Genomic DNA, 27060 nt, shown 5'->3' with positions numbered 1-27060 from the left:
TCCTCGTTCGAAATAAGCCCCATCCGACAGCAGGCTTATATCAGGTCAGAAACCAACCCGGGTAGCGTATAATAACCAACAGAGCGTGCGGACGCGGGGATTCGTGTATCGAGATAAAAGAGCAGCCCAAGATTAATTTTATATTTACCATAATCGCCGAAAGGCGCACTAGAAATATACAGGTGTATATTTACGGAACAATATACAGGTATACAGTCAAGAGTGTAGTACAAGGGTAGGGTATAGATAGGCTGCAATTACTGTGTTATGTAGCATGTGACCACAGGGAGGCACTGATGGATCACAGGTCCAAATCTAAGTTACGGGTTTTCCTGGCCACGTCAGGTAACGGGTGTCCTGCCAGTAGAAAACTAAGCTCAAAATGAGGAGCTGCCTCTAATCTCCTAGGCTGCTCCCTCCCACACTCTGAGCCCACCCCTGGGCTGGGCTGCCTTTCTCCTCCCATATCTGAGAGTATAGTTTTCTGTCCAGAACTGTGGACGCTCATAACTTTCTGCCCAAAGCTCTGAATGGAACGGCAGCATTGCCACTGGATTCTGCTGGATTTTATCTGCGCAGGGTGACAAAATATGCCTACCGTATGTAATTCCTGGAAGCTATGCTTCATAACTCCATAACGCAGAGTGCTAGGGGTGGCTGGATATTACGGGCTCGTGGGGGAAAAATGTTGAAATTACTACTGGGGTGGCATAACTTTGGAGCAGAGGGGTACAAGGAAAAAACATTCGATAATCAGTGGAGTGGCGCCAGCTGGAGGAGATACTCAGTTTAATTGAAAAAATCCAGTGAAAGTTCCTTGTTAAAGGGGTTGTCCAGGATTAGGAAATGGGTCTGTTTTTTTTCCCCAAAAATGCATCCTCTTATCCATCGACTATGTTAAGGATCGCATTCCATTCCCATTTCAGTCCATTGGGATGAGTTACAATACTGGACGCAGCCTGTGGGTCATAGTGGTGCTGTCTCTATAATACCAGACGCAGCCTGCGGGTCATAGTGGCGCTGTCTCTACAATACCAGACGCAGCCTGCGGGTTATAGTGGTGCTGTCTCTACAATACCAGACGCAGCCTGCGGGTCATAGTGGCGCTGTCTCTACAATACCAGATGCAGCCTGCGGGTCATAGTGGCGCTGTCTCTACAATACCAGATGCAGCCTACGGGTCATAGTGACGCTGCCTCTACAATACCATACGCAGCCTGCGGGTCATAGTGGCGCTGTCTCTACAATACCAGACGCAGCCTGCAGGTCATAGTGGTGCTGTCTCTACAATACCAGACGCAGCCTGCGGGTCATAGTGGCGCTGTCTCTACAATACCAGACGCAGCCTGCGGGTCATAGTGGCGCTGTCTCTACAATACCAGACGCAGCCTGCGGGTCATAGTGGCGCTGTCTCTACAATACCAGACGCAGCCTGCGGGTCATAGTGGCGCTGTCTCTACAATACCAGATGCAGCCTGTAGGTCATAGTGGCGCTGTCTCTACAATACCAGATGCAGCCTACGGGTCATAGTGACGCTGCCTCTACAATACCAGACGCAGCCTGCAGGTCATAGTGGTGCTGTCTCTACAATACCAGATGCAGCCTGCGGGTCATAGTGGCGCTGTCTCTACAATACAAGACGCAGCCTGCAGGTCATAGCGGTGCTGTCTCTACAATACCAGAAGCAGCCTGCGGGTCATAGTGGCGCTGTCTCTGGAAATAAAATCAGCCCTTTTTTTGTGACTCCCGAATCACCCCTTTAAATTCATCTGGAGGTTGTAAGACATTTGATGTAGGGTGCGATGAACCGAGAACCCTGATAACGAGGAATTGGGGTTGGACCTCGCAATGTTCTTCTGGCGGCTTTGGGTAAATTAGAAGTAAAAGAGGTCACAAATAAAGATTTATTCTGGAGGGAACCAGGGAAATCTTCATCCATTTGAAGAAACTGGAATAGATGAGGAGCGGTGACGCCGAGGTCCGCGGGTAAAGTGGAGGAGAACGTTCCCGGCTTTTCGGCCCAGATTGTATTGTATTTTCTCCAATGCGTTTGTCATTTACGCCTAACAAGCTTTAAAGGGGCAGCAGTAAACCTTAGAGGGGCCGCACAGACAGACAGTAATTGCATGTCTTCTGTACCACAATGGCCTCAGACCTCAATCTGTCATCCTTTCTGGGTCTCTATGAGAAATAGAAATCAGCTGTCGCTGTTGATAAATGATCGCGTTTCAGTCTCTTCTTTTCTCCTTTTATTTATGTACTTCTTTTTTATTTCTTTTTTTTCCATTTCTCACCCAGGGGGATTCCAGGAAAGAAATGTGGGAACATAATCTTATCTGCGGAAGAGCTCAGCAATTGTCGGGTTTGTATACATTTTTCTACACATTGTAACAAAAGAGCAGCACATCGCAGTTGCACTGTGGTAATGGATGTGTCTATTACCAGTACAGCACATTTGGTACAATAGCAGGTAGTAGGGGACAGATCAAGTAGAATGGAGTCAGACTATGAATGGTTGTTTGTTGCCATGGAGACACATAGGTCCGCATGGCAGCTGCAGGCACAAAGTAGTAAAAGACTATTTGCAAAGCTGCAATTATTTTTTTTATTATTGTAGATGCATTGGAGCAATAATAAAAAATGGTGGACTATTGTTATCTGAATTCACAGCTCCCTGCGTATACGTCAGTTATATTCATAGACCATATCACCCAATGGCGACCAAATGGGAGTCCCCCAGCTGCACTATTCTATACCAGCAATGGGAACCTGACCCATTATAAGTCATTGGGATCCGTCCTGATCCATGTTAGATCCATGATAGGACTAGGAAGCGAATGATCCATGGCAATCAGCCGATATCACCAAGAGAAGTAACGTCCGACCCAAAGAATTCCTCCGGGAGAAGGAGAAATACAGCATTACAGGCTCCTAATTCACAGAAATGGCTGAGCACATAATACATGGCAAGTTCTCCAAAGGGGATAATGTGGCTGAGGCCTCTGGAGACTCACATTAACCAGTGCTGCGGTTCGACTCCTACCTCTGCACCTTCTACATCTGTGGCTAAATCTACACCCCTGCACTCGTGGTTACCTCTGCAACCCATACACCTGTGACTTTCTCTGCAAACCCTACACCCATGGCTACCTCTGCAACCCCTACATACGTGGCTACCTATACACCCCCTACACTACTGGCTACCTCTGCAACCCCTACAACTTTGACTACCTCTACAACACCTACACCCATGGCAACCTCTGCAACCACTACAACTTTGACTACCTCTGCAACCCCTACACCCATGGCTACCTCTGCAACTCTTACTCACATGGCTACTTCTGCACCCCTACAGCCATGGCTACCTTTTTACCCCCTACACATGTGGCTACCTCTGCAACCCCTATACCCATGGTTATTTCTTCACCCTCTACATCATGGCTAACTCTGTCTGCATCCACTGCACACGTGCCTACCTCTTTACCCCTATCCCCCTACTTCTCTGGTTACCTCTGCACCCATACCTATCTCTTCACCCAATACATCATAGCTACCTCTGCAACCTTACACCTGTGGCTACCTCTGCAATCCCTACACTTCTGGCCACCTCTTCACTCCCTACACCTGTGTTTACCTTTGCAGCCCCTACACTTGTGGTTACCTCTGCAACCACTAAACTTGTGGTTACCTCTGCAAACCCTACACCCATCGCTACGTCTGCAATCTCTAAAATCTGCTGCTACCTCTGAAATTTCTAAAAACCTGTGGCTTCCACTGCAAACCCTACATCTTCCTTCTCTTGTAGAGGAGGAATTTAAAAAAAGAACCAAAACAACTTGTGAAATGTTCCTCTCGATCTCACAGTATTTTCATCCTGTTCAGATTATTTTCTCCTTCACCTGTAAAGTAGAACAGAAGGTAAATCTTTGTGTTTTTCCTCTGATACACATAGAAGCTTTGGGGAAAGGATTTTGATTGAAAATCCTCCAAGCTTTAGTTTTTCCGATCAGTGATCATGGACTTCACAGACAGAGTACGGCGGGGCCGCCATCTTGGCACAATTTGATGCCGTGATTGCCTGGCTGATGCGCTGCTGCTCCCGGCAATTATCGTCAGCCACGCTACTTCTTCATCAGCTTTAGCTGCTACATGTTAATTGCAGAAGTGCAACGGTAACAAACCGGCAATCAGCGGAAAGGACGGGGATCACACTGCAGATTTCACCCTTCAGGCTGATAATGTTTAGTAAAATCTGAGTTTTTATAGTGTTGGACTGAAGGTTGTGCCAACTTTTGTTCATGGGTATCAATTTTTGGACAAATAAAGGAGACATTTTTGGGGAAATATTTTTTTTGTATTAAACGTGTCTATGTTGGTGGTGTATCTATAGTGAATCTAGGGGGTATATTGGTCACAGGGTCCAAGAGAACCTGAAGAGCACTCTGCCATCAAGAGAGCAGAAGTATTAGAAAAGGACAATGGAAAGGTGATACTATGAACGCACATGTAGTATACATAAATAATGCTGCCGTACTGCAAGCATAAATAATGCTGCCATACTATTCTCAGACACCCATGCTACTATAATCTACACATGATAATGTCATACTATACACATGTATAATCCTGCCTACAGTACAGATATATAATACCACCATACTATACACATGTACAATACTGCCATACTTTACACATGTTTATTACTACCATACTGTACATACATGTAAAACGTCCATAGTATACACATATATAATACTGGCATACTGTAAACATAAATAATGATATACTCTACACAGAAATAATAATGCCATACTATACACATAAACAAAGCTAATGTAATCTACATATATATAATGCAGCCATATTGTACGCATAAAAAATACTTCCATACTATACACATATATGATACTGTCATACGGTACAAATAAATAATGATGTCATACTATGCACATACAGTATATATATTGTATTTATATAATCATTATATAAATAATGATTTCATGCCACACACACATATAATGCTGCCATTTTCTACACATAATACTGTTATATCATATCCTATCTCTCCGACCGCTCCTTTACTGTATCTTTTGCCAGTTCCTCCTCCTCTCATCTTTCCCTTACTGTTGGGGTCCCCCAAGGATCGGTTCTAGGCCCCCTCCTCTTCTCCTTGTACACTGCCCCTATTGGTCAAACAATCAGTAGATTTGGTTTCCAGTACCATCTCTATGCTGATGACACCCAATTATATGCTTCTTCTCCTGACATCACGCCAGCCTTTTTAGAAAACACCGGCGATTGTCTAAACGCTGTGTCTAATATCATGTCCTCACTATATCTGAAACTGAACCTGTCAAAGACTGAACTCCTGGTGTTTCCTCCCTCTACTAATGTACCTATACCTGACATTGCCATTTCTGTGTGTGGTTCCACTATTACTCCCCAGCAACAGGCCCGCTGTCTTGGGGTCATACTTGATTCCGAGCTTTCCTTTGCCCCCCACATTCGATCACTGGCTCGCTCTTGTCATCTGCACCTCAAAAACATTTCTAGAATTCGACCTTTTCTTACTTTTGACTCTGCAAAAACTCTTACTGTTTCTCTTATTCATTCTCGTCTCGACTATTGTAACTCTCTTCTAATCGGTCTCCCTCTTACCAAACTCTCCCCTCTCCAATCTGTCTTGAATGCTGCAGCCAGGATCATATTCCTCACCAATCGTTACACCGATGCCTCTACCTTGTGCCAGTCGTTACACTGGCTACCCATCCACTCCAGAATTCAGTATAAACTTATTACCCTCACCCACAAAGCCCTCCATGGCTCAGCACCACCCTACATCTCCTCCTTTGTTTCAGTATACCACCCTACCCGCGCCCTCCGTTCTGCTGATGACCTGAGGTTAGCATCCTCAATAGTCAGAACCTCCCACTCCCGTCTCCAAGACTTTACACGTGCCGCGCCAATTCTTTGGAATGCACTTCCCAGGTCAATACGATTAGTCCCCAATCCCCACAATTTTAAGCGTGTCCTGAAAACGCATTTATTCAGACTGGCCTATCGCCACAACACATTAACCTAATCTATCCCTGTGTGGCACAGCCAAAAGTTTTACCATAACCAGGTTCCCCGCATCATTCTCCCACATGCTTTATGCATCCATTAGCCCTCTGTGTCCGTACTGTCACACACCTAACATTATGGCTGGTCCATACAATCAGGGCAACTGTTACCACCCACCTTTCGTGTCTACCTCTTTCCTCATAGACTGTAAGCTTGCGAGCAGGGCCCTCACTCCTCTTGGTATTTGCTATAATCTACTGTATGTGATTATTGTTATGCTGTAATGTCTATTGTCTGTACAAATCCCCTCTGAAATGTAAAGTGCTGCGGAATATGTCGGCGCTATAAAAATAAAATTTATTATTATTATCATACATATAAATAATGCCGCTATACAATACACAAAATAATGCTACGATACTGTACACATAAATAATGCCGTCATACTACACATATAAAAAACGCTACCATGCTGTACTCATAAATAATGATGTCATACTATATTCACATACAGTATATATTGCTGCCATATTGCATACAGAAATAATACATCTCTAGAATTCGCCCTTTTCTCACTATGGAAACAACAAAAACCCTCACTGTTGCATTGATCCACTCCCGCCTGGATTATTGCAACGCTCTATTAATTGGCCTCCCCGTCACTCGACTATCCCCTCTCCAGTCCATACTTAATGCAGCAGCCAGGGTCATCTACCTGGCTAATCGGTACTCGGACACATCCGCTCTTCGCCAATCATTACACTGGCTTCCCATTCATTATAGGACCCAATTCAAAGTACTTGTTCTCACCCACAAAGCTCTCCACAGTGCGGCACCCCCCTACATCTCCTCCCTCATTTCTGTCTATCAGCCTAACTGACCGCTGCGCTCTGCAAACAACTTTCGACTAACCTCTGCACTAATCCGTACCTCCCACTCCCACCCCCGACTCCAAGACTTCTCCCGTGCTGCTCCTATCCTCTGAAATGCTCTACCCCAAGAAATCAGGACTATCCACAATTTGCATAGTTTTAGGCGCTCCCTCAAAACACATTTGTTCAGAGCGGCCTATCACGTTCACTAATCAAAGTCATTCTATGTGTAAGTGTGCGTGTGTAGCCCATTCACTATCTCCATCCATCCCTCACTCCCTCAAGATGGCTGGACCATCATTGTAAATACATCATTGTAGATACACACCTGTACTCTATCTCCCCCACCTCATTGTAGATTGTAAGCTCTCACCAGCAGGGGCGGCTTATTTCGTCTTATTTTGCTTTAATCATTGTATTGTTAACGTTGTTACTTATGACTTGTGTTTTGAAACTGTTAAACTGTAAAGCGCTGCGGAATATGTTGGCGCTATATAAAGATTATTATTATTATTATTATTATTAATACTGCAATGCTATACGCATAAATAATACTGCTATGCCGTGCACATAAATAATTCTGCAATACAATACACAAATAATGCTACGATACTGTACACATAAAAAATAACAATAAACAATGTACGTCAAAGTAACAACATTCCTTTAGAGCCGGGAAACTCGCTTACTCCCCCCCCCATACAAAGTGGCTGCAGTTAAATGACTGATTTAGTGACTGATCATTTGGGGGCAGGTGCATAGATGTGTCTGGTACTACAGGTCATCCTATGGACACAGCTGCTATATAGGGGGATGGACTCGCAACATTGATTGCACTTTATTATAGAGGGTGGCAAAATTTTCTTTGATCCTCCATCTCCTAGGGATGGCCGAGGCGCTGGGAGATGTCAAGATGCCCCACGTCCATATAAATTACAGCGAATGTGTTTGGGTTTATGATCTTATGTTGGATGTATGTAAATTACTGAACGGATTCGAAAGTAAAAAGTTCCAAAAGTACGAGAAATCGGCGTGACCACCGAGCGACTTCAGAGGTAATCAGGCGAACTGTCCGAAGGTTATTATGAAAGGTGTAACCAGCGCGTTCTCCATTACAGGACATCGTCACTCTGCAGCTCTGTGCTAATAAGTTGGACAAGAAAGATTTCTTCGGGAAGTCAGACCCTTTCCTCGTATTCTACCGCAGTAATGAGGATGGCACGTAAGTCCAACGGCTCACTCCTTATTATAAACTACCCGATGTTCTACATTGTGGAAGAAAGGGCGCGCTCGCGGGAACCTCCCGCCTCCGAGTTATAATAAAGCAACAATTAAGAACCCACTGAGATCATCACAAAACCAACTTGGAACTGAATTACTTTGCAGATATGGCAAATACTTTACTTTTGCATCTACTGAAAAATTAGTTTTTCAATATTTTTATTAACTTTTTATCATTACATTGAAAACGTATATATATTATATCCATGGGGAAAAGGGGGAAGGGAAAATGAAGGGTAAGGGCATGTGATAAAACACTCCGGGATCGCCTTTGCTGGGGTCAAAGGTCACGTGCGTTCAGCATGAAACTCAGGCGCAGAGCCGGGGTCCGGGTATAACTGACACTGGGTCAGGTTTATTAAAGGTGAAAGCAATGCAAAAAGGAAATAAAACATAAAACAAATCCTTGCCTGTCCGGCACTAACTAAACAATGGACAACCTAACTACCAACTGGCGGGCTTCTCCCGTCCAGCCAAACCACAGTTGCAGTGGGCACTGCTTTCACTCACGTGTGTCTCTCACACAGACAGGCTCTCTGTGTTCCCAGGCTGAGACACTCACACAACCACCTGGCATCCTTTTATATCCATCTCCCATTATTCATTAGCAAGCAGGTGCGATACTGACCAGACTAGGCCACATAGGAAAGGAATCTGGGCGAGATATACCTGCCCTCATCCACCATTCCCACATGATTCTCACATATCCCCCCCTCTGCTCAGACCACTCCGGTCGAGCAATGACACCCGCCAAACAGTGCACTCGGGACAGGGCATCTGCATTTCCCATCTGTACCCCTGGGCGGTGCTCCACCGTGAAAGTGTAGGCCTGCAGGGCAAGGAACCACCGGGTCACCCGGCTATTCCGTTCCTTGTTCAAGTGCATCCACTTGAGAGGGGCATGGTCAGTGATCAGCCTGAACTTTCTGCCCACCAGGTAATATTTGAGGGCCTCTAGAGCCCACTTAATGGCGGGGCACTCTTTTTCTATGACTGCATACCTTTAAAGGCTCGTGTTTATTCAGCTTCCTGCTGAGATAGAGGACTGGGTGTTCCACTCCGTCCCTCACTTGTGAGAGTACTTCCCCGATACCGGTATCAGAGGCATCCGTTTGTACCACAAACTCGCTGCGGAAGTCCGGAGTCACCAGTACGGGCTGAGAGCAAAGTGCCCATTTTAGGCTATGGAAGGCTTCTTCAGCCGCTAAACTCCATTTAATCATGACGGAGTCTTTCCCTTTTGTAAGATCCGTCAGGGGGGTAGCGATGGCTGCAAAATTGGGTATGAACCGGCGATAATAGCCGGCGATCCCCAGAAAGGCTTGCACCTGCTTCTTGTTGACAGGTTGCGGCCAGTCCTGAACCGCCTGAATCTTATCGAGCTGGGGTTTAACAACACCCCTCCCAATTACATACCCCAAATACCGGGCTTCTTCCAGCCCGATATGACATTTCTTGGGGTTTGCGGTTAGACCTGCCTCCCACAGGTCGTCAATCACAGCTTGTATTTTCTGGAGATGAGTCTCCCAGTCCAAGCTGTAAATGACAATGTCATCCAAATAGGCCGAAGCGTACTGCCTATGTGGCCTCAGGACTCGATCCATCAGTCTCTGGAAGGTCGACGGTGCTCCGTGCAGTCCAAACGGCATATACACATACTGAAATAGACCTTCCGGCGTAGCAAATGCCGTCTTTTCTCTGGCAGCCTCCGCCAGAGGGATCTGCCAATACCCCTTTGTTAGGTCTAGGGTCGTAATATATCGGGCTTTACCTAACCGATCTATTAACTCGTCGACCCAGGGCATAGGGTAGGCATCAAATTTTGAGACCGCATTCAGTTTCCTGAAGTCATTGCAGAACCGGATTGTGCCGTCCGGTTTAGGAATTAACACAATCGGGCTGGACCAAGCACTGTGCGATTCCTCAATGACACCTAACTCTAACATTGCCTTCACTTCTCGGGAAACGGCTTCACGGCGCGCTTCCGGAATTCTGTAGGGTTTCACGTGAACAGTGACACCAGGTTCCGTTACGATGTCATGTTTCATTAGCGTAGTCTGCCCTGATTTTTCTGAGAAAAACTTTTGGTTGTGAAGTAGAAACTGCCTGACCTCAGTCTTTTGCCGCTCCGAGAGAGTCTCTGCAACCCGTACCTCCGGTACGGTATGCGAGCAGACAGGACGGGCCAGCTCCGCTGACAAGGCAGACCGATCTTTCCAGGGTTTTATCAGATTTACATGATAAACCTGTTCAGGTTTCCGTTTACCTGCCTGGTATACATTGTAGTTTACTTCACCAACTCTTTCCTTAATCTCAAAGGGGCCCTGCCACTTTGCCAGGAACTTACTGTCCACCGTGGGGACCAGGATCAACACCCTATCTCCGGGTGCAAACGTACGGATCTTGGCGCCCCTATCATAGATTCTTTTTTGGGCTCCTTGAGCCTGCATCATGTGTTCTTTGACTATAGGCATAACAGCCGCAATACGGTCCTGCATTTGTGTGACGTGATCTATCACCGTTTTAAACGGAGTGACCTGACCCTCCCAGGATTCTTTGGCGATGACTAACAGTCCACGAGGACGTCGGGCGTACAACAACTCGAAAGACGAGAACCCTGTGGAAGACTGGGGCACTTCCCTGATGGCAAAAAGCAAATACGGAAGTAAATAGTCCCAGTTCTTCCCATCCTTGTCTATTGCCTTTCTCAGCATCTGCTTCAGGGTTTTATTGAACCGTTCGACCAACCCGTCTGTTTGAGGGTGATACACGGATGTGCGTAACGGTTCAATTTGTAACAACCGGCAGAGCTCCTTCATTACCCTGGACATAAAGGGGGTCCCCTGGTCGGTGAGTATCTGTTTTGGTATACCGACCCGAATAAACACATGCACCATTTCCTTGGCAATCATCTTGGTGGCCGTGTTACGCAAAGGGATGGCCTCCGGGTAACGAGTGGCATAATCCAAGATGACCAGGATATGTTGGTGTCCACGTGCAGACCGTGGAAGGGGCCCAACTAAATCCATCCCAATCCTCTCAAACGGGACCTCAATAATAGGTAGGGGTACCAAAGGGCTACAGAACCGGGGCTTAGGCGCAGAGGCTTGGCAGTCAGGACAAGACTTACAATATACACGAATATCGTGATGCATGCCTGGCCAAACAAAACAGTGTAATATCCTTTCGGTGGTTTTCTGGACTCCCAGGTGACCTCCCATCACATGTCCGTGGGCCAGGTCCAGCACCTGCCGCCGGTAGGGTTTTGGCATGACTAATAGTTGCACCGTGTCTTCCCCCTTTTTCTCTATCTGATAGAGTAAATCATTCTCCAGAACCATGTAAGGATATGCCAGCCTAGAGCCAGGTTCTACGGGTACCCCATTTATCACTTTTACATTTGTCCTAGCCTTAGAAAGGGTAGGATCCTTTATTTGCTCGCTTTGGAAGTCATCTTTCTGAACTTCTAAATCCGGCAAACAGGGAGGTGGACGGCTGTCGGCCTCCTCCTCTTCCCCGGTCTCCTCCGTATCACCCGCCATGACTGAAAACGGGAACTGCAGGTCATTTCCAGCAGACTCTTCCCCCGAATCTTCCGGGGAGACCTCTTCCAGGGGTTCGGGACCCACACGCGCCCTGGGAGAAGAATCATGTACACTATTACGCTGGGGTATCAACTGATTCTCCCACAATTGCCAGAAGTGGGGAAAATCCCGGCCCAGGATAACATCATGCAATAACGCCGGGACAAGTCCCACTTTATGTTGCACAGACCCATAGGAAGTAGTAATGCATATAATCGTGGTGAGGTACGAACAGGTGTCTCCATGCACACACGTTACAGAAAATTCGTCTGCTGGTCCAGTCGGGGCTGACACCAGACTGGCCTTCACCAGAGTCACCACACTTCCCGAGTCTAACAATGCCACCACATTTTTGCCATCAACAGTTAAATCACACAAGTGTTTTTCCACATCCTTTTGACCGGCATTCACACTCACTACCCGTGCAACCATAGACATGCGGTTTTTAGAGTCTGTGACGTCGCACTGCATGGGTTCAGTAGTGACCGGACAGTTCGCAGCAATATGTCCCATCTCTTGGCAGCGGAAACACCTAACGGGCCCCTTGCTTAGACCATAGTTCGTTACTCTCGGCCTCGCAGTGCGGGCAGTCCCGTTTTCCTCCCCCACTGTCTTAGGGATTTTTCCATCTCCCCTACTCCCTGGAACAGTCTTACCGGTTCCACGTGGAGATGATGAAGAACGAGGTGGGGTAGCGTCGTCTCGGAGTCCTTCCGCCACGGAGTAACGTTCAACCAGATCCACCAGTTGATCTGCCGTCGTAGGATTTCCATGGCTTACCCACTTCCTCAGGGCTGGCGGTAGAGCTCTCAGGTACTTGTCCATGACGACTCTCTGGATTATCTCTGGCGCTGTCAACACCTCGGGTTGTAGCCACTTCTTCGTCACGTGGATCAGGTCGAACATCTGTGACCGCGGTGGTTTATCCGGCTGATAAGTCCATTGATGCACGGCTTTCAGTTTGTCAAAGTCCTGCGCGGCTTCAGGCTCTAAGTCATAATATGCCTTTTGGGCCTCACCGGAAAGAAACGGGGCAATCAGGCCGGCCCATCGTGCCTTCGGCCATTTTTCTCGCACCGCCGTCCGTTCAAACGTGGTCAGGTATGCCTCGACGTCATCTTCGGTCGTCATCTTCTGCCAGTACCGACTCACGTGAATCACTCTCGACTCGGCTTCCAAGTTAAGCTCAGGTAAGCTTGCCAAGCGCTGCGCCACCTGCTGGAGAAGCGAACGATCGGTAACTGTCATGTCCACCAACTCCTTCAGCTGGGCCATCATCACCCGATTAGCTTCTTGCTGGACGGCGGTGGACTGTACCAGCGCTTTCACCACGTCCTCCATGGTCATGCTTGCAACGTGATGCCCGCATTCTCCACCACAATGTGATAAAACACTCCGGGATCGCCTTTGCTGGGGTCAAAGGTCACGTGCATTCAGCATGAAACTCAGGCGCAGATCCGGGGTCCGGGTATAACTGACACTGGGTCAGGTTTATTAAAGGTGAAAGCAATGCAAAAAGGAAATAAAACATAAAACAAATCCTTGCCTGTCCGGCACTAACTAAACAATGGACAACCTAACTACCAACTGGCGGGCTTCTCCCGTCCAGCCAAACCACAGTTGCAGTGGGCACTGCTTTCGCTCACGTGTGTCTCTCACACAGACAGGCTCTCTGTGTTCCCAGGCTGAGACACTCACACAACCACCTGGCATCCTTTTATATCCACCTCCCATTATCCTTTAGCAAGCAGGTGCGATACTGACCAGACTAGGCCACATAGGAAAGGAATCTGGGCGAGATATACCTGCCCTCATCCACTATTCCCACATGATTCTCACAGGCAGGAAAGGACAGGTACATTGGTAAAGGACTCTGGTTAGTAAATAGTTCTGGGCATGGTAAAATTACAAAGATAACATAAAATTAATCACAAATTATCAACAAAATCCCTAATTTGGGAAACTATATACAAAGTTATTAAATACAATAGGTCCAATGTTATTTCGTTTACTCATATTACTTGTGTTAGGAAGTATTCTGGATGCAAAACATCAATTTACTGAAAAATTAGATCCACACGGAACCAGAAGTAATCAGTGTCTAATCCGCAGCAAAATCTGCATGAATTACAAGCAAGATTTGTGTCAGATTTTGCTGCTGATTTCACCCTATGCCTTACAAAGAGAGAAATTCGTCTAAAACATCAATTGATACAGTATGTTGTATGTTGTGGATTTACTTTGCAGATGCAGCAAATTATGTTGTTATCGCATTTACTAAAAAAAAAAAAAAAATAGGTCTACGTAGAACCAGAAAAAAATCTGTGTCTAATCTGCATGAAAATCAAGCAGATTTGTTGCAGATTTTGTGGCGGACTTCACCCTATATATTGCAAAGAGTGAAATTCAAAGAAAACATCAATTATTATAGTGTGGAATTATGCTGTGTGCAGATAAATTTTTCAAGCGGAAACCGCTTAAGAAAACGTTCCTTCTTTGTGCAATTTTTCAAAGTGTTTTTAAAGAGGTTTTTTTTTTATGGAAGTCTATTTTGCAAAAGTTTTGAGAATATTCCATCAGGAGAAGTTTCAAATAAGTGACCTGCACTTTGATTTTGTCCACCAGTTGTTTGTTTTTTTTTTTAAACTTGAAATGGAAAAAAAAGTCAGAAAGTAAAAACAAAAAAATCGATTTTTACAATAGAAATTAATAGGAAGTGTTGTTTTTTTTTTTAAGTGAATTTTTGGAGCATACCCCCTCTAAAAAAAACTCAGTCTGCACATAGCCTAAGGGTGTGCGCACACGCTGCGGATTCTGCTGCGGATTGATCCGCGCGGATTTTGTAAAATCCGCAGGTAAATCCGCAGGTCAAAAGACCTGCGGTTTACCTGCGGATTGCTCTGCGGTTTATCACCTCTACAATGGAGGAGATGGTAAACCGCTGCGGAATCCGCAGAAAGAATTGACATGTCATTTCTTTCTGCGGATTGAAAACTGCAGCAAATCCGCGCGGAAAATTCCGCACCGTCTGCACTGCGGTTTTCAATTCCCATAGGCTATAAAAGGTACTGTACACCGTAGCTAATTCTGCTGCGGATCCGCAGGACCAAAACCGCTGCGGATCCGCAGCAGAATCCGCAGCGTGTGCACACACCCTTAACCTCTGTAGTCTGCTGCTACATTGTAACAAACAAGGGTGTAAAGTAAAATGTTTCTGATTACTTCTAACAAACAGAAAAGTGGGGAATGAAAAGACAAAACATATTAGGAAGTTGCAGAACTTTTCACTGTACGATCATCAGGATGAAAGAATCATTGCCCTTATTTTACAGGTTCACAATCTGCCACAAAACAGAAGTAGTGAAGAACACGTTGAACCCCGTCTGGCAGCCGTTCACTATCCCTGTGCGAGCGCTGTGCAACGGTGACTATGACAGGTCCGGGAATCCCTGGATCCATTCTCCAGGTGTTATCTCTGTAGTTAGTAACAATTGTATTCCAGGTGCCCCCTTATGACACCGACCTGGCGGGTACTGGGGTCCGGGGTCACTAAAGGTCAATCTGTTCTGGAGGGGAGGTTTTGTGGCCGCAGCTGTATGTACATATGTGTACGTGTGTGTTCTTATATGATTGAGCATTTCTGTGTATATGTATAATTCTATGTGTGTATGTATGAATGTAATGTATGAACGGATGTGCATTCATGTGTATATATGTCAGTGTGTGATACTAATGTGCACTCGTGTGTATAGAACGTGTATTTACATGTGCATATATGTCTATATAAGCGTGCATGTAGACATACAAGAATATGTTATATGTGCTCTTACATATGAGTGTGCATTTCTGTGTGTTGTTTAAGTGAGTATTTGTGCTTGTGTCCCTGGATTGTGTATTTGTGTTCATATATGTATTGTGTGTCGGTTTATGCTGTGTGTGCATTATCTGTATGTTTGAGCATACATGTATAAGTGTGTGTATGCACACTGCATGAACGTGTGCGTGTGTATATAAGTATTATGTGTATTTACAGTATAAGTATATATATACAGTATGTGTGTATGTATATGTATTATGTGTATTTATATGATTGTGTGTATATACAGTTGTGCTCAAAAGTTTACATACCCCGGCAGAATTTTTGCTTTCTTGGACTTTATTTCAGAGAATATGAATGATAGCGCCAAAACTTTTTCTCCACTCATGGTTAGTGCTTGGGTGAAGCCATTTATTGTCAAACTACTGTGTTTTCTCTTTTTAAATCATAATGACTTCCCAAAATATCCAAATGACCCTGATCAAAAGTTCACATACCTTAGGGATTTTGGCCTGATAACGTGCACAGAAGTTGACACAAATGGGTTTGACTGGCTACTAAAGGTAACATCCTCACCTGTGACCTGTTTGCTTGTAATCAGTGTGTCTGCGTAAAAGCCGAGTGAGTTTCTGGGATCCAGACAGACTCTTGCATCTTTCATCCAGCCACTGACGTTTCTGGATTGTGACTCATGGGGAAAGCAAAAGAATTGTCAACAGTTCTAAAAAGGTAGGTGAACTATGTAAAACAGGAAAGGGATACAAAAAGATATCCAAGGAATTGATAATGCCAGTCAGCAGCATTCAAACTGTGATTAACAAATGGAAAATCAGGGGCTCTGTAAAAACAAAACCACGGTCAGGTAGACCGACAAAAATGTCAACAACTGCCAGAAAAATTGTTCGGGGTGCAAAGCAAAACCCACAAATAATATCAGCTGAAATACTGAACTCTCTGAAAACTAGTGTTGTGGCTGTTTCAAGATGCACAATAAGGAGGCACTTAAAGAAAAGTGGGTTGCATGGTCAAGTCGCCAGAAGAAAGCCATTACTGCGCAAATGCAACAAAGTATCTCGGCTACAATACGCAAAACCAGTGGTGGGCTGGGCCGGGTGGCAGGGATGCATTTGCCCCCCGGGCCAGTCCCCAGACGGCTGTTCAGGGCCGCCGGAGGCCTGGCACTGTACTTTTTATTGCGGCCGCCAAAACTTCATTTGCGACCGGGCTGGCAGACTCCTTCCTGATCGCGCATGAATGATGAATCCAGATGTATTTGCATCTTTGAGCCGCAAATACATTTGAATGCATTATATCTGGCACAGATCAGAGCCGTTGTTGCTGCTCCGCGGCCTAGCGTGCAGCAGAGTGATGAGGTCATCATGCTGCGACCTACTCACACTGCTGCTGGCGACGCAGAGCAGGGCAGAAGAGGCGGGGACAAGGCGGCCGGCGGGAAGAATGGTGAGCAGCAGCGCTGCAATGAGGAGCAGGAGCTGAGCTGCTGAAGATTGGAGAGCTGTCATTTGCTTTGCATAAGGTATGGGGCATGAATCCATGGTGTTAGTCCACAAGGGCAGCCGCACAGCATTGTGTGTATGAGAGTGTGTGTGTATGAGTGTAAGTGTGGTGTGTATGTGTGTGAGTGTGTATATGAGTGTGTGTGAGTATGTGTAAGTGAGTGTGTGTATGAGTATGTGTGAGTGTGTGTGTGTGTATGATTATGTGTAAGTGAGTGTGTGTGTGTGAGTGTGTGTGTGTGTGTGTGTGAGTATGTGTATGTGTGTATGAGTATGTGTAAGTGAGTGTGTGTGTATGAGTATGTGTAAGTGAGTGAGTGTGTGTGTGTATGTGTATGTGTGTGTATGAGTATGTGTAAGTGAGTGTGTGTATGAGTATGTGTAAGTGAATGTGTGTGTGTGTGTGTGTATGTGTAAGTGAGTGTGTGTATGTGTGGGTGTGTGTTCAGATGGGCAGTGTGGAGGGAGGACATTATAGAGACTAGGGGCATTATGTGGGGGACATTATGGAAACAAACATTATGGAGAAGGACGGTGTAGGTGGGATATTATGGGATGGAGAGGTATGTTTTGGAGAGGGGTGGTGTATGTGGTATATTATAGGGAGAGTCAGTGAAGGGGATATTATGGAGAGGGGTGGTGTAGGCAGGATATTATGGAGAGGCACATTTATCATGGGGAGGGGCGGCATGTGTGGGGGGTATATTATGGTGAGGGGCGGTGTAGGGGGTATATTATGGAGAGGGGTGGTGTGGGAGGTATATTATGGAGAGGGGTGGTGTGGGGGGTATATTATGGAGAGGGGTGGTGTGGGAGGTATATTATGGAGAGGGGTTGTGTGGGGGGTTTATTATGGAGAGGGGTGGTGTGGGGGGTATATTATGGAGAGGGGTGCAGTGTGTGGGGAGTATCTTATGGGGAGGTGCGGTTTAGGGGGTATATTATGGGGAGGTGCGGTGTAGGGGGTATATTATGGGGAAGTGCGGTGTAGGGGGTATATTATGGGGAAGTGTGGTGTAGGGGTTATATTATGGGGAGGTGCAGTGTAGGGGCTATATTATGGGGAGGTGCGGTGTAGGGGGTATATTATGGGGAGGTGTGGTGTAGGGGGTATATTATGGTGAGGGCTGGTGTAGGGGGTATATTATGGGGAGTTGTGGTGTAGGGGGTATATTATGGGGAGGGGTGGTGTAGGTGGTATGGAGAAGGGTGGTGTGGGAGGGATATTATGGAGAGAGACAGTCTAGGGGGATTTTTTGTGCAGGAAGCACATTGAAGGGCAATTATTTAGTCAGGGGCACAACATGGTAGATATTTATACTTTGTTGGCAGTATAATGATTTTACAACGGCGCAAAATACTCCTGGCCACGATGAGAGCCACGCACATTGTTTATAAAAGCTCGGCGTCCACGCCGTCGCACGCGGCTCTCATCGTGGCCAGGAGTATTTTGCGCCGTTGTAAAATCATAAGCGTACAGCAAAAGGGCTAAGCCTCCTGATGTGCCCTAATATGATACGCGTTGAGGCAACATTGCTGAGATGTGACAGAGCTTAATATCACGGCTTACCATCTCAGGCACATTGTGGACATATTAATCCCATTATGAGTACGGGGATGAGGCAAAATTGCCGGGATGTGGCAGAGCCTTAAGTTTATGGCTCAGTATACTGGCAGACTATATTAATGTTACTCCCATGTGAATAAGGGGATAGCATGTGCATATGAGAGGTGACATCTACGGACTGAGTGAGATAAATCATTCGGTCACTGGCTGGCATCTGTTTCAATTGGGCAAAGGAGCCTTTGTGTAGTCACCGGATGACACTGTATTAGGGAGATTCCGCTATTCTATTGGGGAGAATGTGCAATAGCATTAGCACTTTAGTCTACGGATATTGGAGTGTAAAATTGGCTATTAATGATTGGGAATGATGCAATGGTAAATCCATATATAGTATATCCATATATGCAACAATTGTTAAACACTTCCCTTAAAAAAGGATGCCCAGTGAGATTTTCCCTCATTAAAGGGTGTCTTGGAGTCCATGAATACAATGTATAATTATATTAGTGTCCTTTATGACCCCCTCTTGTGGTAGGGGTTGATTGGACAGACTGCACACAAGCATGGTGGATAATTTGATATATTATTTATTCACAATTTATTAAAAGTTAAGTTTTATTATTTTTCCACCACAGTCAGTGATTTTTGCAATTTCGGTAATTGGTTGGATTTGTATCTGGTGTAAGGGTGACAATTCAGTGATATCTCTAATACTGACTACATCTCACAAGTAGTGAGGTTCCCGTATGGTCCGCTGTCTGATGATAAAGGTAGCAACAACTCCCAGTATCTCCTTACCATAGATAAGCACATACTGGGAGCTCCATGTTCATGTCATACAAGTGTATCATGGGGCTGATCTAACACTGAAATTGACTACTGTAATAAGCATGGTGCTGCATTCATCTAATGACGGTGGTTCTAATGTTACATTCATCTACTGACGGTGGTTCTAATGTTACATTCATCTACTGACGGTATTCATGACCCTGCATTCATCTACTGATGGTGGTTCTGTCGCTGCATTCATCTACTGATGGTATTCATGACCCTGCATTCATCTACTGATAGTGGTTCTGTTGCTGCATTTGTCTACTTGTCGGTGGTTCTGGCCCTGCATTCATCTACAGATGGTGGTTCTGTTGCTACATTCATCTACTGATGGTGGTTCTGTTGCTGCATTCATCTACTGATGGTGGTTCTGTTGCTGCATTCATCTACTGATGGTGGTTCTGTTGCTGCATTCATCTACTGATGGTGGTTCTGTTGCTGCATTCATCTACTGATGGTGGTTCTGTTGCTGCATTCATCTACTGATGGTGGTTCTGGCCCTGCATTCATCTACAGATGGTGGTTCTGTTGCTACATTCATCTACTGATGGTGGTTCTGTTGCTGCATTCATCTACTGATGGTGGTTCTGTTGCTGCATTCATCTACTGATGGTGGTTCTGTTGCTGCATTCATCTACTGATGGTGGTTCTGTTGCTGCATTCATCTACTGATGGTGGTTCTGTTGCTGCATTCATCTACTGATGGTGGTTCTGGCCCTGCATTCATCTACAGATGGTGGTTCTGTTGCTGCATTCATCTACTGATGGTGGTTCTGTTGCTGCATTCATCTACTGATGGTGGTTCTGTTGCTGCATTCATCTACTGATGGTGGTTCTGTTGCTGCATTCATCTACTGATGGTGGTTCTGTTGCTGCATTCATCTACTGATGGTGGTTCTGTTGCTGCATTCATCTACTGATGGTGGTTCTGTTGCTGCATTCATCTACTGATGGTGGTTCTGTTGCTGCATTCATCTACTGATGGTGGTTCTGTTGCTGCATTCATCTACTGATGGTGGTTCTGTTGCTGCATTCATCTACTGATGGTGGTTCTGTTGCTGCATTCATCTACTGATGGTGGTTCTGTTGCTGCATTCATCTACTGATGGTGGTTCTGTTGCTGCATTCATCTACTGATAGTGGTTCTGACCCTGCATTCATCTACTGATGGTGGTTCTGACCCTGCATTCATCTACTGATGGTGGTTCTGGCCCTGCATTCATCTACTGATGGTGGTTCTGACCCTGCATTCATCTACTGATGGTGGTTCTGGCCCTGCATTCATCTACTGATGGTGGTTCTGGCCCTGCATTCATCTACTGATGGTGGTTCTGTTGCTGCATTCATCTACTGATGGTGGTTCTGCTGCTGCATTCATCTACTGATGGTGGTTCTGTTGCTGCATTCATCTACTGATGGTGGTTCTGCTGCTGCATTCATCTACTGATGGTGGTTCTGACCCTGCATTCATCTACTGATGGTGGTTCTGGCCCTGCATTCATCTACTGATGGTGGTTCTGACCCTGCATTCATCTACTGATGGTGGTTCTGACCCTGCATTCATCTACTGATGGTGGTTCTGGCCCTGCATTCATCTACTGATGGTGGTTCTGGCCCTGCATTCATCTACTGATGGTGGTTCTGTTGCTGCATTCATCTACTGATGGTGGTTCTGCTGCTGCATTCATCTACTGATGGTGGTTCTAACCCTGTATTCATCTACTGATGGTGGTTCTGGCCCTGCATTCATCTACTGATGGTGGTTCTGGCCCTGCATTCATCTACTGATGGTGGTTCTGGCCCTGCATTCATCTACTGATGGTGGTTCTGGCCCTGCATTCATCTACTGATGGTGGTTTTGGCCCTGCATTTATCTACTTGTCGGTGGTTCTGGTGCTGCATGTATCTACTGATGGGGGTTCTGGCCCTGCATTCATCTATTGATGTGGATTGTGGTGCTACATTTATCTACTTGTCGGTGGTTCTGGTGCTGCATGTACCTACTGACGGTTCTGTCACTTCATTCTACTACTGGTTCTGATCATGTACACATGAGCAAACCCTAATGTGCTTCATGGCTATGTTAAAACTGAAACTTATATGGTTCCATATGTGATATCTGAGGTTCTGTAGGCAGGTCCAGGTGTGACCAGTATAGAGCATTGGAAAAAAAAATCCTAGGTAATGATGAGAAGCATAGCATACTTTGCTTTACTACATATCTGAAAATGTATATCCAGTTTAAAATTAATAATACATGAGCATAATATGTGATTTGTCTGATCAATAGAAACGCTCATCTGAGCTGATCCCAGTACTTTCAGGTTTTTCATTGAACAGCTCTCAGACAGGCAATACAGTAGTAGGCATATAGCCTATGAAGCAGCCGGAGGTAAACATGTTAAAGGGGTTGTCCAGATTTAAGTTACAAGTCACTCTGTGACTGCAGACTCGTGAATCCTCACATTGCTCGCAGTGCTGTCATGATTCGGCGGGCGTGTGACTGCAGGTATGTTATTTGCATACATGACAACTAGACTTGCTCGGCCCCACTTATTACACCTGTATTGAGCAAGGCCAGAAACAGTCTAGTTGTAATATGGCCGGGAATATACACATCACATACTTGATCACATAAGTGCCCGCTCCCACCGCCAGCACCAGAGAATCCTCACAGCGCACATGATGTGAGGATTCACATATAGTGACTTTAGACTTGTAGCTTAAGATCGGACAACCTTTTTAACGATGGGCCGCTACTCATGGGCCACTGCTGTGTGCTTGCCCCCAGGCTAAAATGTGCCAGCCAGCCCCTGCGCAAAACAGCACAGAGACAAGCCTCAAAACTTCTGGAACAAGGTAATTTGGAGTGATGAGACCAAAATTAAACTTTGTGGCCACAACCATAAACATTACATTTGGAGAGAGGTCAACAAGGCCTATGATGAAAAGAACACCATTCCTACTGTAAAGCATGGAGGTGGATCGCTGATGTTTTGGGATGTGTGAGCTACAAAGCCACAGGAAACTTGGTCAAAGTTGAAGGAAAGATGAATGCAGCGTGTTATCAGCAAATACTGGAGGCAAATTTGCAATCATCAGCCCGGAAGCTGCGCATGGGACGTACTTGAACGTTCCAACGTGACAACGATCCAAAACACAAGGCCAAGTCGACCTGTCATTGGCTACAGCAGGACAAAGTGAAGGTTCTGGAGTGGCCATCTCAGTCTCCTGACCTCAATATCATTGAGCCACTCTGGGGAGATCTAAAGTGCGCAGTTCATGCTAGACAGCCCAGGAATTTACAGGAGCTGGAGGCTTTTTTCCAAGAGTGGGCAGCTTTACCATCTGAGAAAATAAAGAACTCGATCCACAACTACCACAAAAGACTTCAAACTGTCATTGATGTTAGAGAGGGCAATACACGATATTAAGAAATGGGAATGGGGTATGTGAACTTTTGATCAGGGTCATTTGGATGTTTTGGGTTGTCGTTATGATTTAAGAAGAGAAAACACAGTAGTGTGACAATAAATGGCTTCACCCAACCACTAACCATGAGTGGAGAAAAAGTTTTGGTGTTATCATTCATATTCTCTGAAAAAAGGCCAAGAAAGCAAAAATTCTGCCGTGGTATGTAAACTTTTGAGCATAACTGTATGTACTGTGTGGATTTATATGGATGTGTGTATGGATGTGTGTGTGTGTATATATGTACTGTGTGTATTTATATGGATGTGTATGTGTATATATGTACTGTGTGTATTTATAGGGATGTGTATGTGTGTTGTGAGGTAGTGCTGTTATTCGGATAGGGGATACTCGCTCAGCAGCCACAAAATCAGATCCGGCACAGGTTTTCATAAAGCATAACACAGTCCATGCGGTTTATTCCTCCTTCATAAACCCATAGAAGCAACATAAACAGCATTACAGCATAGCGTCCATTATAGCTTCACTCTGGTTAAGCCTGTGGTCACACAGGTTACTCAATGTCCATACTCAGGCTCTTCAGCCTCATCATTATCTCACCCACATCAGGGTTTCCGCATGGCTGTTTCCCCACGCTGCAGACATCCACTCTCTTCTCTGGGACACTCAGACGCTGGCAGCCATGACACACAGCCACTCCACAGGCTGTTAGCCAGGAGATGCTTCTCCTAGCGGGACCTTCCACACTGGACCAACCGGGCCCCAGCATTCACTCCATGTGACCTACCCTGGCCACATTATATGGTTCATAGCCACGCCCACCGGGTCACATGACTCTGACCTCATCACAGGTCCTTCAAGCCTTTACAACAGTGCATTAAACACACCCCCTGGGTGGGTTTGTAGGTAACCAGGCCCGCCCATCTCTATAGTTACCTGGAGACTTCTCCCTTACACATTGAAACAACACCTCAGCAATATCATTGCTGAACAACACATAAGTCTCCATCTCAAGGCCACCCACCTTGAGATACATCACCATCCTTCCATATTCTGCCACTCATCCTCTCTCTTGGGACATCCACACAGCGCCCCCTAGCGGACACAGTGGTCATTACACCACATACCTCCCCCCTCTGTTCAAACTTGTGGGGTTGAACACACAACATTACATCAGGCTCTTGAGACAGGGCACTCATTACACCTTGCCCCACAGGTCGAGAGAACCGTCTCCATCTGTCATACGGCCTCATCTCTACGTTAGGCCTCTCCCGCCCCCAGCGGTCAGAATATCGGCCCTGATCTTTGGCCCTCCAGTTACAGTCTGTCTGCGTCATCAGACACTGTTTGGTCACCACGTTCCTCTCCCTGTTTGTTCCGTTCCCCGACCATCTTCCCCGGTTGGTACGGTCATCTTAATCGGGCCTACTGCTTGGCCTGAGTCTGACTCATTCAGGGTCTCACAGGAACTACGGTCTCTCAACGTCGTATGGCCCATTGAACTGCCACTTGCTAACCTTCTTCGGCCATCTGCCCTGTCACTTCTTGGCGGAACCCTTCGGGTCCTTACATCTTGGGTTGCAGGCGGCCGCCACCTGGTATTCCGTACTTCTTTATTAATTCGCCGGCGGTCCCGCCTCAACTGCTCAATTTCTTGCATGTACCCAACTCGATACTCCACGAGCATCCGAAAGTCTCTCTGGCTCTCTACAGAGCCAACCACCATGATGGGAATCCTACCCACTTCACTGGATACCTGGTCTTCATCATCAGGAGGGATCCTCACCCTCACCACACCGGAGATATTCACAAGGTCTTGCATTACCATTCCAGATCTTCCAATCATTCTCCCAATCAGAGCTTTGGGTACAGGAACCACATCTTTCCGAAAACCCATTCTATCCATAGCCTCCCTTGCTAACTCTAGGCGTCGAGCAGCCTTCACATTACTCCACATAACCAGCTGTTTGGTGTGAAGACATTGCAGATGCATGTTTTTCAGGACAGACACCCGCTTTGCTGTGTCTTCCCTGGCTGATATTATCACCAACTGCCGAGTCTCAGGCGCCCAGTGCAGCTTACACGCCTTGACCGCCTCTTTGAAAGCCTCATGCACACCTTCCTCAGTACAGGCTTCTTGCATGTCTTCTGGTACATCAATCACAACCTTGAAAGTCATGCCCTTGCTCTCTTCCAGGCCAGGAGGCTCTGGCTTTACCAAGGACACTTCCCTCACTACAGTTGCCCCTGCCGGGTGACTGTCGTCTTCAGTTCTCAGCTCCTCAATCTCACGAGATCTCATCTCTTCACGACCGTCTGCCAAGACGGGCACCGGCAGCTTCGTCTTGTCCTCACTCGGGTCGGGCCGCTGTAAGTTTTCGTCCACCAACTTCTTCTCCCGCAGAAGACCTCTTACAGTTTCTTTGAGCCCTTCCACATCTTCTCTTAAGGTATTGTTCACACTGTGCCATGTTGACAGGTGACCTCTGAGCTTCAAGACTTCTTTCTCGAGCTCCTCCACTCTGTGCTCGGCCGTTTGTCTCATGACTCTTTCTTGTTCGAGATGTTCCTTCACTGTCTCTTTTATTAACTGTATCTTCTGATCTTGTTCTCTTTTGGCCAGCATGTGTTGCACCACTACTTCTTTAATTACATCGTCAAAGGGTACCACTGGGTCAGCCCCATCAGCCGAGTGAACCCTCCAGTTACCGTCCACCCGTGGGTCTAGTCTAGTCGTCTCATCTCCCAGCCCACCATCCGTCATGTCACGAGACGTCAGGTCCGTAAGTTGGCAGATGTACCCCTTCCTCCGGTCACTTCTACCTCTGACCTGTCCACTTTAGGACGCATCACCGTCTCAAGGTCTGCTAGCCCAACATTAGAAATGTCTCCATCCCCTTGCTGTAGAGGAACACCCCTCACCCACAAGCCAGAGAACAGTCTAGAGTCGCGGCCTATCACCACTGGACAGGACAGATACGGGACTATCGCTACATCCTGCCCCTCGATGTCCCAACCTGTCTCAAAGACTACCCTGGCGACCGGGCAACTCTTAGTGCGCCCGTGGTTGCAAGTAACCCCGACCTTTCTGCCGGGTATCTCCGGAGCAACCCGCACTAGAGTCACCGGGCTCTCAGGGTCGACTGTTGTGAGTTCATTTTCCCCTTCACTACTGAGGCCCGAGGAACTCCCTCTTCTGGTAAAGAAAGGTAGTGAGCCTGATTATCAAACACCTGAGTCTGATTATGATGACTGGCTGAGTGGAGTTACTGACTGGATATAAGGCTGCCGACGCCCTTCTGCCCTGCGGGTGATTTCACTGTGGGATCCTTGGAGACCAGTCTGAATTCCTGCTCCTCTAAAGCTAAGTTTTCTGCTAAGCTTTTTGCATTTGTGCTTAGACTTTGTTTTGCTTTGTTTTTCTGGATTTCTGCCATTCCCTGCTGGGGTGTGCTGAATTCCATTAGCTCTGTCTTCTGAAAATACCTGAGTGCTGATTTAGTTTTTGAAGCCTAGCTGTTGGCTTATGTCTTTGATAGGGTTTTGGCAGATTGCAGACAGCAACCTTCCTTTCCTGTTCTGTTTAGCTAGCTTGGGCCCCATCGTTTGCTCAGCCTATCGTTTGCTCAGTAGCCATGGCTACTGCTAGTTGTGTTGATAGGTTCAGGGGTCTGCAATCTGATAGTTGCCAACTTCTCTGGTTTTCTGGACGTAGCTTCTATTTTTGTGTCTGCCTCCTACGGTGACTCAATCATAACAGAATCACCCGCCATACCGCAGATCCTAGGGTACTCAATAGCAGGAAAGAATTGTAAAAAAAAAAAAAAGTGTATATTTTTTCCTCTATATCTCTGAGGCCGTAGGGGGAATTTTTTTTTTTCTCTCAATGGAGATAAAGCAATTGTCTGATCGTGTGGAGCAGCTCGCTGCGGAAGTGCGGGGAATTTCCGCCTACCTTGCTCATTCACATGCTGCTGAACCAAAGATTCCTACACCTGATGTATTTTTTGGGGATCGGTCTAAATTTTTGAATTTCAAAAATAATTGTAAATTATTTTTTGCCTTGAAGCCTAACTCGTCAGGGAGCTCCGCGCA

General features: G+C 46.2%; 1 protein-coding gene across 1 annotated transcript in view; it reads left to right on the top strand.

The window, feature by feature from the left end:
- CPNE9 (copine family member 9) overlaps window positions 1–27060 on the top strand; it is a 296707-nt gene that overhangs the window by 219856 nt on the left and 49791 nt on the right. Inside the window, exons 8-10 of the mRNA XM_073569670.1 lie at window positions 2300–2363; window positions 8055–8158; window positions 15134–15238. Coding sequence (XP_073425771.1) covers window positions 2300–2363; window positions 8055–8158; window positions 15134–15238 — 273 coding nt within the window. The remainder of the gene's footprint in view (window positions 1–2299; window positions 2364–8054; window positions 8159–15133; window positions 15239–27060) is intronic.

The sequence above is a fragment of the Dendrobates tinctorius genome, unplaced genomic scaffold, assembly GCF_039654945.1.
Source record: "Dendrobates tinctorius isolate UK_male_01 unplaced genomic scaffold, ASM3965494v1 ptg000027l, whole genome shotgun sequence".
Taxonomy (NCBI): domain Eukaryota; kingdom Metazoa; phylum Chordata; class Amphibia; order Anura; family Dendrobatidae; genus Dendrobates; species Dendrobates tinctorius.
This window is presented reverse-complemented; position numbering and strand designations above follow the sequence as displayed.